The following is a 17,135-nucleotide window of genomic DNA, read 5'->3' on the forward strand; positions in this document are numbered from 1 at the left end:
GTTTCTTCTGGTGGTTCCAGGGAATTATCTTACTAATTGCAGTGAGAACACGGGCTTCAGTTACCTGCGCTGTCAGTCTCTTGCACGAAACAGAACCTGTAAACTCAAATGCAGGTAGGCAAAGATGACATTATTTGCAAAGCAGAAATAGACACACATATAGAGAACAAACTTATGGATACCAAGGGGGAAAGGGGGGTGGGATGAATTAGCAGATTGGGATTGACATATGCACACTATGGATACCACGTATAAAATATATAACTAATGAGAACCTACTGTGTAGCACAGGCAACTCTACTCAATGCTCTGTGGTGACCTAAATGGGAAGGAAATCCAAAAAAGAGAAGTATAAGTATTCGTATAGCTGATTCACTTTGCTGTAGTGTGGAAACTAAAACAACATTGGAGAGCAACTACACCCCGATAACAATTAATAATAATAAAAAAAGAAAACACAGGTAGGTGTCTCCTTCTACATAACTTAGTATAATCACATAAATGGAATGCTCAGTGAACAGCAACAACAAAAAGATGATAGAGCACCCTGACATCAAGCCTGTCTTTCCATTTCCCACCAACCCCAACTGTGCCAAGAGGCCTGCTTTCAGTTGAACTGCCTGTTCGAGGCATCCTGATGGGCCCCTAATAGGCAGTTTTACTGTAAAACTGGGTAGAGCTCACAGGGAAAGCCGGGGGACAGGCAGGGCGGCTCTGCCACTCACTCCCAGAGGGGCCGTGGGCAAGTTGCTGGACTTCAATGGGTTTCTGTTTCCTCACCTGTCAAGTGGGGATGTTGACAATACCTACCTCATGGTGGCGGGGGCGGGGGGGAATGAGTTAATACACAGTAAACTTTTTAGAATAATGCCTGGCACATGGTGAGCACTGTGCTTGAATTTGTTGTGATAGTACAGAAGGTCCCCGACTTAACGATGGGTTGACTTACGGTTTTTCAACTTTTCGATGGTGCGAATGTGATACGCATTCAGTAGAACGTATTTGGATTTTGAATTGTGATCTTTCCCTGGGCTAGTGATATTTTTTGTTTACGAGGGTAAACAACCAATATACTTACAACCATTCTGTACCCAGACAACCATTCTGTGTTTCACTTTCAGGACAGTATTCAAGACATTACCTGAGATGTTCAACACTGTATTCTAAAACCGGCTTTGTGTCAGATGATTTTGCGGGACTGTAAGCTAATGTATGTGTCCTGGGCAGGTTTAAGGTAAGCAAGGTAGAAATATGATGTTTGGTAGGTTAGATGCACGGAATGCGTTTTTAAAAAATTTATTTCTTTGGCTGTTCCAGGCCTTCGTTGTGGCACTTAGGATATTTTTGGCTGCGGTATGTGGGATCTTTTTAGTTTCAGCACACAGGATCTTTTTAGTTCCTAGATCTTTTCTTTGCGGTAAGTGAACTCCTAGTTGTGACAAGCATGCATGATCTAGTTCCCCGACCAGGGATGGAACCCTGGCCCCCTGCATTGGAAGCATGGCGTCTTAACCACCGGACCACTGAGGAAGGCCCTGGAATGCATTTTTGACTTAATATTTCTAACTTACCATGGGTTTATCAGAGTGTAACCCCATCGTAAATCAAGGAAGATCTGTATACAGATTCCCTTTCTTTCAAAAACATAAGACTCCTAATTAGAATCACTGGACAGAGTCCCAGAACACTGTAAATTTGTGAGAACTAATTTTAACAATTATCAACATAAGAATATTCATTTAAGCAGTTATTAACGGATAACAGATTCATAGGAGCAGGAAGCTAACTCCCTTTAAGGGATAAAAATCCCAAAATAGTCCCACTGCACCTTAAAAGAAGAGTTTTGTAAAAGAATATAAAGGATTAGTTATATTCTTAAAACTATTGTAAAAGAATGGGTGGATCTAAATGGTGTTTCCTGCAGATGGAACAGGTTAAGTTTACCAACTCAGACACTTTGTTTTTTCTCACATTAGCCAATGTATTCTCCTGTATCTGTCTCTTTCTTTCTTTCTTTCTTTCTTTCTTTCTTTTTCTTTCTTTCTTTCTTTCTTTCTTTCTCTATCCTTCTTTCTCTCTTTCTTTCTTTCTTTCTTTCTTTCTTTCTTTCTTTCTTTCTTTCTTTCTTTCTTTTTTCTTTTTCTTCAATCTGATCTTCCCATAGGTACCAATAAGGACTTATTTGTTTAAGATAAGAGCTCTCTTAAAAATCCTTTTAGAGGTAAAAGTCCAAATCTTCAATATACCTATTTCAATTGTGACTCCAAACCAGTAAGTCTTTTTTGTGGCTTAAAACCAGTTTTAGGGCTTAACCATGGACACAAGGGGTGTCCCCTAAGAAATGTAGCCCTCTCAAGATGCAGAGCTGCTCAGGAGATAGCCTGAGAAAGCAAAGAGCTTCATTGTCACAGGGGGCAAAGACACCTCTCTCTCCCACAAAGAGAGACCCCTTCAGTCACTGACCTACTAATGTGTGTTGCCAGAAAGGGGATACTAGGATGTGAATTCTTCCGTCACAAACAAGGCAATGAAGTTAGAGGCAATCAAGGCCCCTTATGGACTGAGACCCTTTACTAAGACAAACTGCCCTGAGAACCGGCATGGTTGGACAGAGAGAATGTTGCCTGTCACTTCACATCTTAGGCTCCTGCCAGACAACCTGCACCCCCAAGTGGCAGAAACCAGAGGGAATATTCTCACTGGTTACACAGCCAAGTTCTCAGTACATAAAACAAGACAAACGGAGACTCTCATCTTATAGTTTTTCATGCTTATGACAAGTGGCACAACAGACAGAGACAAAGGAAAACATGACTCTTTTTGGGAGGCTAAGAATCAGTACCCATAGGTGTTGATTACCAAAACCAAATTCACAAGAGTCACAATTCAAGACCTATTTTTGCATGTTTTTCTCCTGCCACTGTGAATTTGGAAAGGAAGGGACAAGGAGAAATGTTTATCTCCTCTCTTGACTGTGCACTACAGGTAGAGATCTGGGAGACTGACATGGTAAGAATTCCTACCTGCTGCTGGGCTGTTGTCAGTTATCCCAGATCCCAACTGCAGTCTCCAGGGAGAGTGGAGTGTTCCAGGCTTTTACTCTCTCATCTTCATCACCAGAAACTGGACAGGAGGAACACTTAGTTTCCCTTTACCCTTTTAGAATCTCAGCTAGGGCTCTGCAACAAAAGACACATTAACAAGAGAAAAACAAACAAGTTTATTAACAGATATCAGTATATCTCACATAGATTTATGAGAAATGCAGGGATGAGTTACTCAAAGAGGTGGCTGCACCCTGGATCTCCAGATCATCTTAACCAGAGAACAGTCTACTTCTAGAGGAGCGACAACACAGAGGAAAAGAGTACTAGGTTCCAAGGGTGGCACATTGTGGGATGATCCATATATAGCAAACCAATGGAAGATAATAGCCAGTCAGTAAAGGTTGTTTTGTGGAGTCCTCTGGTGCTGTCTTGGGGCTAATAGGTGTCCAGGGTTGCTGGTGATTAACTTCTGGACAAATGTATGCTCTGCTTTCAGGAAAATAGGGGGAGGACAGAGAACTTTTCTTGGATCTGCTTCTTCTCAGTTGCCTTCAGCTCAAAATAATCCTCACGCCCAAGGCCAAGATTTTGGGTGGCATATTCTGGTGTTCTTGTGTAGGTTTTGCTGTAAAGTTCCCTTGCTTTCTGATGACTCTTCATGCTCTCACATGGAAATGTGGAGTAAGGCATTGTCAGAAAGGAGTGAGGAATGTTGGTCACATGAGGCTTTTTCATAGTAGTAAAACATTGCTTTATAAATTAGGAATTCGCAATAGTAACCAAGAAAGTTAGTGTAGGAGTCTGGCTGAGCAGCATGGAGTCGTGCTATGTACCTGTCACAGAAACAGGCACTGCTTCATGTGCTTCTGTGGAAAGTGTATGTAAAAGAACTTTAAGTGAAAGAGATGACGACAGCACAGTGAAGGCACATAAAACAATTTAATGAAAATGAATGTTTATCAAAGGTTGGAGCTCATTTGCAGTTGTGTAAAATGGTCATTGAGGTTTTTTTTTTTCTTTATAGTTGCTCAAATTCATAATAAAATAGGAGGAAGTTCCTCTTTTGGCAATAGTGCTAATCCCAGTTCTTCCTGAGCAATGTCTTTCAACAATGCCATTTTATTATTTTCTTGCAGGGTAATTCTTAGGACATCAGAATATTCCTCTTCAGACAAAAGGAAGAAGACATCTAAAGTCAGTGGGCCAATAAAGAGTTTTCCACATATCTCAAAGGGTGGCACTCCCACACCACTTGGAGAAGAAGGAAGTGAAAACATGTTAAATACCAGGGCCAGCTCCCCCTGGTCAGTCTGGAGGTCCTGCTTCTCAGTCAACATGAAGGCTCTCCTCATTCTGGGGCTTCTCCTCCTCTCTGTCGCTGTCCAGGGCAAGATATATGAGAGGTGTGAGCTTGCCAGAACTCTGAAAAAACTTGGATTGGATGGCTATAAGGGAGTCAGCCTGGCAAACTGTAAGTTAACTCTTCCTCATCCTTCCAGATAGTTAATTGGGTGCCAAACAGATGCTAATAGAGGATGAAGACTAAGCAAGGGACTTTGAGTGAATGGACTTTTTTATTCCTTTGAGGGTCTGTACACTTACAATGGTGAAAAACATCAACTTGTTCCTTTAGAATCACATGTACCATGTGAAGATTTGAGGCATGGCAGGGCCAAATTCTATACCATTCTAAGCAGGCCAGGACTCATTGTACTTTCTAGTGCCACTAAATTTGCCAACTGGCACATGTAGGCTGACAGAGAGATATTTTTGAGCCCCTGGGGTATGTCTGCCAAGCCCTTGGTGTTCGACTCCAGCCATTTCCAGTTTGGAACTTGGGTTCTGCAAGCCTGAGTCATGCAGTATTTCTCTCAGTTTCAATCCCCCTACCATGATGCTGGTTTAACAGCAAAGGTTTTAAAAAATTACTTTGAACTCTTAAAACAGGGACAGGAGCAACCTATTTCCCCTTAGTCCGTATCTATATAAGCATCCCTGAAATGCGGCATGAAATGACATTTTATTATTCTTACTCTAGTTGATTAATTAGTTTTCATTTCCTTCCACGGAAGTCAAAATGTGCCCTAAGTAAAAGTTACTTTGTATTTTATTCCATATATGTGAATGTAATCAGTGTATTTTTCAGATTGAATTCAGACATTTCTCTCCATAACTATTTTTGAATGAATGAGCAAATGGTTAGAAGGATGGATGGGTGGATGACACAGTCTTTCCTAGTCTATGACTCTTGTCTGGTTTCTATTTGATACCCAAATTCATCTTTAGGTATCATAAGAAACTTTCTCCCAGAAAAATCCTTATTTTTCCTAATAAAAAGGAATTTTCCATTGGCATATGCATCTGCTGCTGATTACCAAACCCACTCAACAACTCTGTTGACTTTCTGTTCTAGGCTGAATCCTACCTGAGGGATGAGAGCAGGAGAAGGATAATAGCAATGGAAGAAACAGTTATTTGAATATTTTTAAAAATATGTTATCTTGTTTCATTAGTATTACCAGATGATTTGCTAACAAAAGAATTCTCTTAAGGACCGTTTAACACCAAAGTGTTAAACTATTTTACAAGTAAAATACGTCTTTATACTTATAAAGTCATTAGTAAAATAGAATTAAATAGAACTATATAACTATGCTGTGAACTATAAATCATATGGTGTTGCTCTTTATTACTAAAACTATGTTTTTTTCAGGGATCTGTTTGACCAAATGGGAAAGCGGTTATAATACAGAAGCTACAAACTACAATCCTGGAAGCAAAAGCACTGATTACGGGATATTTCAAATCAATAGCCGCTACTGGTGTAATAATGGCAAAACCCCAAAAGCGGTTAACGGCTGTGGTATATCCTGCAGCGGTAAGACAATAGAACGTTGAGTGATGGCACAGGACCCATCTGGTTATACTTGCAAGAACAGAGATTCAATACAAAAGGAAAGGTCTTGAAGGGTTCATCAGGGATCTAGAAAAACTCTGTCTTAACTTGTAGAAACTCTTTATTATCCGCCTCATAATTCTTTAAGGAAGAAATTAAAGAGCTGATATTGTTAAAAGTTGCTGTTTTCTAATATAAGAAAGTTTCTGGAATGACCTCTCACTTTATTATAACTAGACTTGTTGATGCTTTGTAAAGAACCAGGCTGTTCCTCCTACTTAGCTTTTTGGGGAGGTTGAGGGATAATTTGTTTGGGTGGTCTTTTTTTTTTTTCTTTTAAACCTACCCTCCTTTATTGGAAAACAAAAGGACTAGTAGTTAACCAAAGAAGAGGAATATGTGTGGTCCTTTAAAAAATCATTTTTAATTTTTATTATAAAATGCTTTAAGTATGTGGAAAATTAGAAACATTAATAAACAATATGCTCATCATGTACTTTAACAGCTGTGAACATTTTGTCATATTCACTTCTTTTATGTATACATTATATATATATATACACATGTATATACATACATATTTTTTGGCTGAATGATTTCAAAGTGAGTTAGAAACATTATTATGTTTCATTTCTAAATTCTTTAGTTTGCATCTCCAAAAAATATAGTTCCTATATAAATACTGATTCTAAAAAGTTAATTTACAGATTTTGTTTAATTGTGGTAAAACAAATATTCTATTCAGTTCCTTTTAAAAGAGAAATAACATGCGGAATCTTTAGTGCCTCATACATCGAAGTGTTGCAAAACTGACATTGTTAAATGCCTAAATGTTAAAAATCCTAATAGAGAAGATTAGTCTTAGAATATTCTTTTGTACCTGGTTAATTTATTTTAAAAAATATTTTGTATTAAATATAATCTGTGGTCATTGAATAAGAATTCTTACGACCCAGAGATGTATGACCACTGGTAACTTTTGGTATACACATATTCTTTCAGGATATACATCACAGGTGTGTGATTGTAAAGCTATACACATATGTCCCCACATACAAACATGTAAGCAATGTGTGTTTCAACAAAAATGTAATTGTACTATAGTTACTGCTTTACAATCTGCTCTTTATTACACAAAATTAATTTGCCAAAAAATACTAATCCTTATTATTTCTTAAATAATGAATACAATTCCACTTTATATATCCATCCAACTCTTAATGTTAAGCATTTAGGCTATTTTCATTTTCCCCTTTTATTAATCGCTATGAAACACCTTGTACATGCATCTTTGGGTACTTCTCTTATTTCCTTAGGATAAATTTCCAGCAGCAGATTTGCTGAGCAAAAAACAGCTAGACTGGTTTCTGCTTGTTTGTTTGTTTTTGTTTTCTGGCTTTGTTTTTTTTTTTTTTTTTCACAGTGCTTAGTAAAAAGAGAAACATATCACATTAGCTAATAATTCCAGAGCGTCCAATGACTTTGGTAAAAGAGAAACGGTATGCTTTATTTCAAGCCAAATGCGATGGAGAAAGAGTTTTCCATCAACACTCACAGATACGCAGACTTTTAAAGAAAACTTTCAGTTGTTCTTTCCTCAGCCTAAGAGAGTAAAGCTGGGTGAATCTAAAGTTAACATGAAATTTCTATGAATGTTGTCTTCATTTCTTACCATCTCTTTTTCAGCTTTGATGAAAAATGACATCACTGAAGCTGTAAAATGTGCAAAGAAGATTGTCAGTCAGCAAGGCATTACAGCATGGTATGTTTTTTTTCCCCTTCCACTTTTATTGAGATGTAATTGATATATAACACTGTACAAGTGTAAGGTACACAGCATAATGATCTGACTTACATACATCATGAAATGATTATCACAATAAGTTTAGTGAACATCCATTATTTCATATGGATACAAAATTAAATAAATAGAAGAAAAAAATTTGTGTGTGTGAAGTCAGGATTTACTCTCTCAACAATTTTCCTATATAACATACAGTAGTGTTAATTATATTTATCATGTTGTACGTGACATTCCTAGTATTTATTTACCTTATAACTGGAAGTTTGTAGTACATTTGAGTGCCTTCATCCAATTCCCCACCCCTCACCCCACCCACAACCCCCACCTCTGGCAACCACAAATCTGACCTCTTTTTCTGTGAGCTTGTTTGTATGTTTGTTTGTTCATGTTTGAAGTAGAATGGACCCACAACAGTATGTTAGTGCCTCTTACAGAGCATGCTGTGTGTTAGGCCTGAAAGGGGAGAGCTGTTTTACCCTACTGTTATGAGAGAAGTGGGGGGATATCTCCAAAGACCAAAAGATGCTCCTGAGAATGGAAAATTGCAACTTTAGATTTATGATAAACAACATATTACATAGAAACAATCTACTTTAACTGATTCAGAATCTTATTCTTTTACTCTTTTTTGGGGGGGGGATTTTTAGAGTTTTTTTTTAAATATACTTTATTATTTTTGACTGCGTCGGGTCTTCATTGCGGCATGCAGGCTATTTATTGTGGTGGGTGGGCTTCTATCTAGTGGCGCTCGCGAGCTTCAGAGCCTGGGCTCAGTAGTTGTGGCATGAGGGCCTAGTTGCCTGAGGAATGTGGGATCTTAGTTCCCCAACCAGGATTCAAACCCGCCTCCCCTGCATTGGAAGGCAGATTCTTCACCATTGTACCACCAGGGAAGTCTCAATTTCTAGAGTTTTTAAAATTCTCCACACTCTACAATTCCTTGTCATATCTTGAAATTATTTTTGGAATTAAGTAAATGTGGAATGCACTTGGCAGTTGTGTTGTGGACTACACAGGACTCAACATTTTTGTTCAGCATTCTGTGCTCTAGTGAAGGCTTGGGGGAGACGGGAAGTACTTGGTATGCATATGTCCGTTTAATAAACAGCAATACTTGGATGGATCTATAGCCTGTATTTCATGTATTGATAAACTACTTTGTTCTCCTAACAGGTCTGAAGTATGTTTACTACATGAAAGTATGTTTTAAGCTTATTACCATTTATTTCATCTTTCTCTGCAGGGTGGCGTGGAAAAATCGTTGTCGAGGCCAAAATCTCAAGAGTTATGTTAAGGGTTGCAGAGTGTAACTGTGGAGTTTTCTTTCTTCAGCTCATTTATCTTTTTTTCATATTAAGGTTTTCATATTAAGGAAGTAATAGTTGAGTGAAAGGTCATACTATCATTCTTTCAAACAAATAATGTTTTTACAAAAGCAGGAGCTTGTGGTCTTTCTTCTAAGAGGCTTAATGTTTATCTAACAAGTTTATTGTTTGATATTAGGCCAACAATATTTTTCAGTTTGCTAACAGAACTAATGCTGGTGAATATTTGTCTAAAGTTGTAATTATCAGGGGCTTCCTAGGTGGTGCAGTGGTTAAGAATCCGCCTGCCAATGCAGAGGTCACGGGTTCGATCCCAGCTCCAGGAAGATCCCACATGCCACGGAGCAACTAAGCCCGTGTGCCAAAAAAAAAAAAAAGTTGTAATTATCAAGAATATCTCCATTACAATCTGTTTTTAATCAAAGAAATAACCCAGACTTAATCTTGAATGACAGAAGTACTCCCCAATATGCAATAAAAACACAACAAAAGAATACCTTTAAACACATTGATTTTAGGCAAAATCCCAGCTGTGTACACATGTGACCCCCTTCATCTGTTCTGTCATCTCCAAAAACTGTAAAAGATAACCAGTCTTTGTTGGGCAATATAATTTCAAACAGGAGCAGAATGCCCAATGGCTAAAAATGAAAACAGCCGGAATGAAGAACTTGGTGTTCGTAAAAAGTGTGATGTTTGACTTAAATGTTTTCTTAGAAATGCTTCATTTACACAGCTTTAAAAACAAACTCACAATTTACACATCAGTCTATTTTAGCCCCTTTTAAAGAACTCATTTATGCATCTTGCTGATCATGAAGGAATATAAAGAGGAATTAGATGGGCTGTTGCTTTTCCTTAATGTTATCAACTTAGATTCATGCATTATGACTAAATTCAGAGGCAGATGAGTTTGCAAGTATTGAAATAATTGTTAATTAACCACATGTGTGAAGTTATGCATGCTGTAAAAAAATACAAACATTTTCATTAAAAGCTTTGCAATTCATATCGTGTCTCTCTTTGTTTAGAGCCATCTAGTGTCTCTGAAGAAATATATATGTACATATTTGGGAAAAAAATGATCGGACACTTAGTATTTCTTGCATCCTTACCGGTGGCAAAACAGCTGGATACTACTGGAGGAAACTCCATAAGCAGGCTGACAGATCTCACTTTATTGTTTTTATTTTTTTGGCTGCACCACATGGCTTGTGGGATCTTAGTTCCCTGACCAGGGATTGAACCCGCGTCCTTGGCAGTGAAAGCTCGGAGTCCTAATCACTGGACCGCCAGGGAATTCCCATCACTTTAAATTTATAACACTCAAGTCAGCGTGGTCATCTTAGCCACCTCTCTGCAATCCTTCTGTGTTGATGTTCCCACTCTCCAAAGTGACTATTTACTTCTCTTCTCATTTCAAAGTCCCAGCACACATGCCCAACCACTGGCCTTCCACACTCCCTGCTCTCAGTGGACACTGAGACAACAGAAGCAACCTCATAGAAAATTCTCCCCTCCTCACCACCATAACAGAGGTCTCATCTTTCCCTGGGTCCATCCTCTCTTCCGTCCCCTTTATTGCTAGGATGAAGGGCCTCTGTTCCTGCCAATGGCAGTGTCTCCACATGCAATCTTCATCACAGCCCTCTCACTACTCCAATTTAGGCTGAGTGTTTCCTGCATCCTGAGTTTCTCCCTCTTTGCTGGTTCACTCCCATCCTTGTACAAACTGCCCTGGTAACCCTCCACCTCACAAAGAGCTGTCTGTGGACTCTACGTAACTCTCCAACTACATCATTCTCTGCTCTTTTACAGCAGCACTTCTGGGATGAGGTACCTATCTTCACCAGCTCCACGTCCTCACCTCCCTTCCTCTTTTCAGCTCTTCTTAATCTGACTGCTCTCCTCACTCAGCTGAAAACTGCTCCAGCATTCCTCCTTCCATGATGCCTTGGGGCCAGTTCTAGTGATCACCTGTGTCCTGTTCACCTTACTTGATCTCTCAGCAGCATCTGACACAGTGAACCACGACATACTTCTAGGAAACTTTTTCTTCCTCAGCTTCTCCTCCTTTACATCCTGTCTTAATGATGGCTCCTTCTCAGTCCCTCTGGGCTGGCTGTTTCTCTGCTGTTTGATTGTGAACTGTGGGAGTGCCCCAGGGCTCAAGCCTACAACCATTTCATGGACATGTTTTACTTATTAATTTATTTGTCTCTTCTTGCTGAAGTATACCTTTCGAAAGAATAGAGTTTTTCCCGCTTTTTAAAGACATTGACATAATTTCAATCTTTCCCAAAATTTGCCAGAACGGTACAGCCTTTTATATTTTCTGAACAGTGTGAGAATACGCTGCCAACAGGGTGCCCAGTGGCTCTGAATCCTTCAGTGTGTAATTCCCACATAACCTTAAAACATCATCCAAATCAGGAGGGTAACACTGACAGATTGGGACCACCTCATCATCAGGTCCTATTCCATTTCCTCAATTGTCCCCATAAGTCCTTCTTAAATAAAGGTGTAATTCAGAATCATGTGTTATATTGGGTTGTTATGGTTTTCAGTTTCCATCAATCTAGATCACTTCTTCACTTCTGTTCTTGACCTTTCTGACTTTAACACTTTTGAAGACTGCAAACCAGCTATGCTGAGGAATGATCAAAATTACTTCTGATATTCACTTGATTAGACTAGGTTATGCATCTTTGGCACGGACACCACAGATGTGATATTGTGCTCTTCTTGCATCCATTCAGGGGACATGCAGTTTTGAAATGTTCTTTTATTGATGATGTTTGCATTGATATTTGGTTAAGGTGATGTCTGCAAGTCACCTCCTCTGTGAAGGATGTGGGAGAGGGTAAGGTACTTTGAGAAAGTTTGTTCCTCATCAAAATGTCAATGTATGTTGTTACTTATTCTATCAGTGTGGACCCCTGGCTTCCTACTTTATTCAAATTATAATGAGTCATAATCCACTACTCTCATTTATTTTGATGTTCACATTGTCCCTGATTTGGCCACTAGAGCCTCTGCAAGCTACCTTCTGGGTCATTCTGACATGCCCCCTTCATTCCTGGGCACTTTTTTGAATCTGGCATAAGATGTTCTAAGTTTCATCTTGTTCTTTTTCTGTTTCAGCCTGGAATTAGCCATTTCTCCAAAGAGTACTTATTCTTCATAGTGGATAATGGTATTTTAAAAAGAAGCTCTGGGCACTAGAGAGTCATTGTTCCAAGGCCCCATCAATGGACAAAGCTAGAGGATATGTGTATTTACATAATGTTTATGTATTTAAATCGAATTTGTATAATGACTCCAGTTCCAATCCCACACCACAAGGTTAATTCTAGTTTTTTTCCCTTTTCATGTTGGTAATTCCCTTGTATGACAGTTAGAAACCTGGGACCCACTGTCCTTCATATCTTTAAAATGTATCCTAGGCACATGCCTATTTGTGATCAATTTGCCTGTATATAAACAATCTCCCAACACCGCCACACCATGGAATAGATGCCCTCCACTCAGGCTGTGATACCCCCTCATTCCAACACCCCTTCCTCCACATCTGGACAACTTCTTTACTGTGTTACATCTCTGACACACCATGCTGGGCCACTGTCCTTACAGGAAGGAGGGTAGAGGTTTTTCACTTTTGTTTACACCCATGTTCCAAACACCTAGAACAGCACCTATAACATGATATATGCTCAAAAAATGTTAGTTGATGGAATGAATCTCTCTGAATTTTTAGTATATTCCCCCACATGGACATTCTGAGATTTTTCTTCCTCTCTGATCCCACATGATTCCAGTATAGCAGCTTCTGGGCTTCTAAAGGTCAGGTCTCAAATCTATGTGACCAGCCATGGGAGGACAGCAGAGGGCCCCAACACAGGTGCAGCCTCAGGCTGCAAGCTTCTGAGACCATTTTGCAATGAATAAATGGGAAAGAATATCTGTTTATTCATATCAGGATATCCAGAGGTGTATGAAGAATGACTCAAGGTAGGGGAGAGAGGCCTGAAGAGTGACAGCTCAGATGCAGAGATCAGATACATCCAAGAAGCCCCAGGACAGACCCATATCAATGGCTGACTGAAGAAACCATCAGAGATTAGCAAAGGTTGGCCTAAGAAGGAAAGCAATTTGTTGGAGATTTTGCTTAGTGTTTTTATAAATATCATGTCTTACTTATATGTGTTATTTGAATACAATGAAGTTCCCAAACCAAATTTTGACCTTTGTTTGCAGAACAAAGTAAAAATCCATATCAAAGTTTGATCAGTTTTAAGAGTAATTCAATTCCTCTGTTGCTTAGTTTCACCTCAGGACATTATATGAAATGCAGAGTGATATTCCAGAGGATAACTGGGCTCTTCATGTAGGGTTAATTATAACTAAGACCTGAGCATATGTCTTGAACTTGTATTTAGCGGACTTATGTAAAAAATATTTTCTTAGAAGTTACTAAAGGAAATTACTAAAAGTTGTAATCATGAGTGACTGTTATTCATAGACAATGTTTTTCAATTAAATGCATGTCTATTATGCAAATTATATTTTAAATCATTTTACATTTTCACAAGTTTGTAAGTTCTCAATGTTTACAGAGTCAGATAGTTGTACAAGGTTTGTTATGGAAGTTATAACTCCGCATTTCTCCCCCTTCACATGCAGCCATATTCTACTCTTTTAGCTTGATGTTAAGGATTTTAGGGAGTTTCCTAATGGCCTAGTCGTTAGGATTCAGCACTATCACTGCTGTGGTTTGGGTTCAATCCCTGGCTGGGGAACTGAGATCACACAAGCTGTGTGGCATAGCAAAAAATATATATATGTACACACACACACTCCCATGCTTTTAAGTATTAGGCTTTTATTGCTCCTTCTTGATTTTTCAATTTTAAGATATTGATTCCCACTATGGAAGTTAAGGATTAAGTTCTATTTCCTCCTCCCCCTTCTCTATCACATATGCCACCTTCTCCTAAAACCTGCTCTTCCAGTGTAATTGTATATACTCTTTAAGGTCAATACTCAGTATTTATGTAGCCACGAATACACGTACTTTCTTCTCTTATGCAAGATTTTATTTTCCCTAGAGCTAATAACTGCATGATTCTTAAATTGCCTTAGATTTCTTTGTATCTATCATTAGTTCAACTCTAGGTCTTTTTTTTCTTTATTGATGTATAGTTGATGTACAATATTATAGAAGTTTCAGGTGTACAGCTAGTGTTTCGCAGTTTTTAAAGGTTATATTCCATTTATTGTTATTATAAAATATTGGCTATATTCCCTGTATTATACAATATATCCTCATAGCTTATTTATTTATTTACTTATTTATTTTGACTGCACTGTACCACTTTCAAGACCTTAGTTACTTGACCAGCTATCGAACTCATGCCCCCTGCAATGGAAGCTCGGATTTCTAACCACTGGACTGCAAGAGAATTCCCACCTTATTTATTTTATACATAGTTGTTTACACATCTTAATCCCCACCGATATCTAGGTCTTCTATTTAAATCTCCTCTCAGGTCTTCAGATGCAGCTAAAATTTCATCAGTCTCATCTTTCTCCAAGTTTTCTCATTTCTGCTATCATAGTTTCAATTTCTACCACCTCTTTTTCATTCCATGAATATTCTTCTTTTCCTTGTTCTGGGTCATGTTTGCTATTTCTTATTTTATCTGGATATAGTGATGATAATAGTTTGGGTTTCTTTTGGTTTTCGTTGACTTTTGTTTCCTTTAATCTGCCACTTTGCTTGTTTGTTTTGGATTATATCTCTCATTTTAGAGGCATTTCTCTGTTATTTGGTAATCCTTGGTTATCTACTTAAATTTAGGATTGGGAAACTCAAAAAGTAATTTGAAGTTCCAAGGGCCTGTTTGGATTTGACCATGTATACTTCACCAAAGGATGATCAAGCTGGCTGAGTCAGTGTCACTGGGGCTCCTTAGATCTTTCTTCTTAGACTGGTCACATTCCCAAGTGAAGCTTCTCCCTATTCTCCACTAGAAAAAAAAAAAAAAGGCTTGGTTGCCAATATTTCAAGAGTTAAGTGAGAGAAGCAAGTCTTAGTATGTGTTTGGCTAATCTACCTATTTTGTGTTTGGCTAATGTACCTATTTTGTGTAGGGTACTCCTCCCTCAATTCTGTCTGGTGATCCTCAATGCAGAGACCCTCATTTACCCCTCTTTTATCCCTTGGGGGTAAATAAGGAGTAATTGCTTGGGTATAAGTACCTGAACAGTTCTTAAACAGAATCTCAACCAGTCTTTTTTTTTTGCTAGCCGCTTTCCTCCTCCTCCCTCCCCTTACTTCCAGAGATCCCTATAACCACAAACTCGAGATTCGGGGGGTTTCTGCAGTGAGAACAGGATAGCCTGTGAGCTCTGACTACTCAGCTCTCCACTTGCCTTTTGTATTCCAAGTTTCAAGATTTTCCTTCTGCCTTTTCTCCCATCCTCCCCATCCTTTATAAGTTTATGCCTTTTTGAAAATCTCTTCACTAATTTTAAAGGAATTTTGAAAGGAAGCAAAAGATGTGTATTCAATCCACTATCTTTCCCTCAAAGTTCCCAGTGTGTTTTAATGTATTTTCTTAATTTTATTTTATTAAAGTTATTTTGGTTTAAAAATACTTAGGGTAACATTTTAAGCAAAGAATAAAAAATTCTTTGAGAAATGGGGGGAAGCAGAAATAGCAAAGCTGGAGAAATAATTACGGAGGGCATATCTGTGTTCTCAGAGATCACATTTGGAAAGTTGGAAATCCAGAAGAGGGTGCAGGGGATAAAAAAATCCTGTATTGTGGTACGAAGGATGTTGTATGACAGTGGACTTTACCTGATCTCACTGATTTCAACCACCTTTGAAAAAAGAGCCTCAAGTCTTCTTAACTTCTTTTTTCACTTAATCACCATTCACACATATTGATGACTAGAAATGTTTACTAGGGCCTACGAACATTACTGGTGTATCAGATACCATTATTGCCCTCATGGAGTTCACTAATAATTCCTATACAACTTGTTAAGTGTTTCAATCCCTTAGGCACCATGGAAACATAGAGGACAGTGTGACTAAACCACCTGGAAATCAGCTGCCAGAGAGAGAGGAGAAAAACCAAGAGAATGTATTTATAAAAGGAGGCAGTAGACAGCAGTGTCAAATCCTGCCAAGAAGCCAAGGAAGTTAAGGGAAGTGGCTGATGGATTTACTGATAAAATCAGTAACTGGGCAGAGAGCTTTCCATGAGGGTGAAATTTAGGTTCAAAGCTGACTTTGAAAGATAATACAGAGATAGAGCTATGCAGGATTAAAGATGTGTTTGATTGGTTTTTAACAGGAAAGGTTAACATTTGTTTGTCTTCTTAAGGGAAAAAGCTAAAAAATAAAGGTTGGAGTTACAGGGCAGAGTGGAGGTGGCTGATGAGGCAATATCGTCAAGAAAGTGACAAAGAATGAGATCAACGCTGACTGAAGGACTGATTTTATCCTGGACGACGTTTCCCTCTGGAACAGAAGAGAAGAAAGGAAGGGAGGGTGGATATTGGGCAAACGAAAGCTTGTGTTTACGTCTGGTGGCATGGAGGTCTGTTTTCTCTGTCGAAATGAGCTGCAAAGTCACCTGATCCGAATAAGAGCAGGTGTCCAGGCTGGAGGTTTGAGGAGACAAGGGAAAAGTGCAGAAGCGCTTCCAGCTGAAAACAGAAGAAAAAGGAGAGCGCACCTCCGACAAGCACCTCACACTTCCATTAAACTGTAGGTCACGAGCTCAGCACTGCACTGACCTGCAAAGTAGTGAGCACCACAGAAGCGCAAGGGAAGGGAGATTTGTGTCAGGTTACGGACCTCAGATCCGACACTGAGTAGAAAAGGAAGGAAGGAGAGGAAGAAGGCAGTAAATAAATAAAGGAAGAAAGCGGCGGTTCAAGCCCTGAAGTCTGAGCGCTCTGGATGAACACAACGAAAAGCTGTGGGTGGGCGAGAGTTCATGAACTTAATTTCAGAACCGTAATGCTTTGGCGATGGCAAGGCATAA

The 17,135-nt window shown here is 38.9% G+C and overlaps 1 protein-coding gene across 1 annotated transcript; it reads left to right on the plus strand.

Annotated features, from left to right (window-relative positions):
• Positions 1-4,322: 4,322 nt before the first annotated feature.
• LOC130856728 (lysozyme C, tracheal isozyme-like) lies at positions 4,323-9,171 on the plus strand. The gene is made up of 4 exons (XM_057741563.1): positions 4,323-4,518; positions 5,761-5,925; positions 7,630-7,705; positions 8,991-9,171. The coding sequence occupies exons 1-4, from the start codon at positions 4,323-4,325 to the stop codon at positions 9,055-9,057; spliced, it is 504 nt and encodes a 167-aa protein (XP_057597546.1). The 3' UTR covers positions 9,058-9,171.
• Positions 9,172-17,135: the final 7,964 nt, after the last annotated feature.

The sequence above is a fragment of the Hippopotamus amphibius genome, chromosome 7 (genome assembly GCF_030028045.1).
Source record: "Hippopotamus amphibius kiboko isolate mHipAmp2 chromosome 7, mHipAmp2.hap2, whole genome shotgun sequence".
Classification (NCBI taxonomy): domain Eukaryota; kingdom Metazoa; phylum Chordata; class Mammalia; order Artiodactyla; family Hippopotamidae; genus Hippopotamus; species Hippopotamus amphibius.

What these genes read in the sequence shown, in the direction of transcription:
- LOC130856728 (XM_057741563.1), top strand. Translation starts at nt 4,323, where the DNA reads ATGTTAAATACCAGGGCCAGCTCCCCCTGGTCAGTCTGGAGGTCCTGC. An exon ending in CTGTGGTATATCCTGCAGCG is followed by an intron (nt 5,926 to 7,629) that starts GTAAGACAATAG and finishes TCTCTTTTTCAG; the next exon opens with CTTTGATGAAAAATGACATC. An exon ending in CAGCAAGGCATTACAGCATG is followed by an intron (nt 7,706 to 8,990) that starts GTATGTTTTTTT and finishes CTTTCTCTGCAG; the next exon opens with GGTGGCGTGGAAAAATCGTT.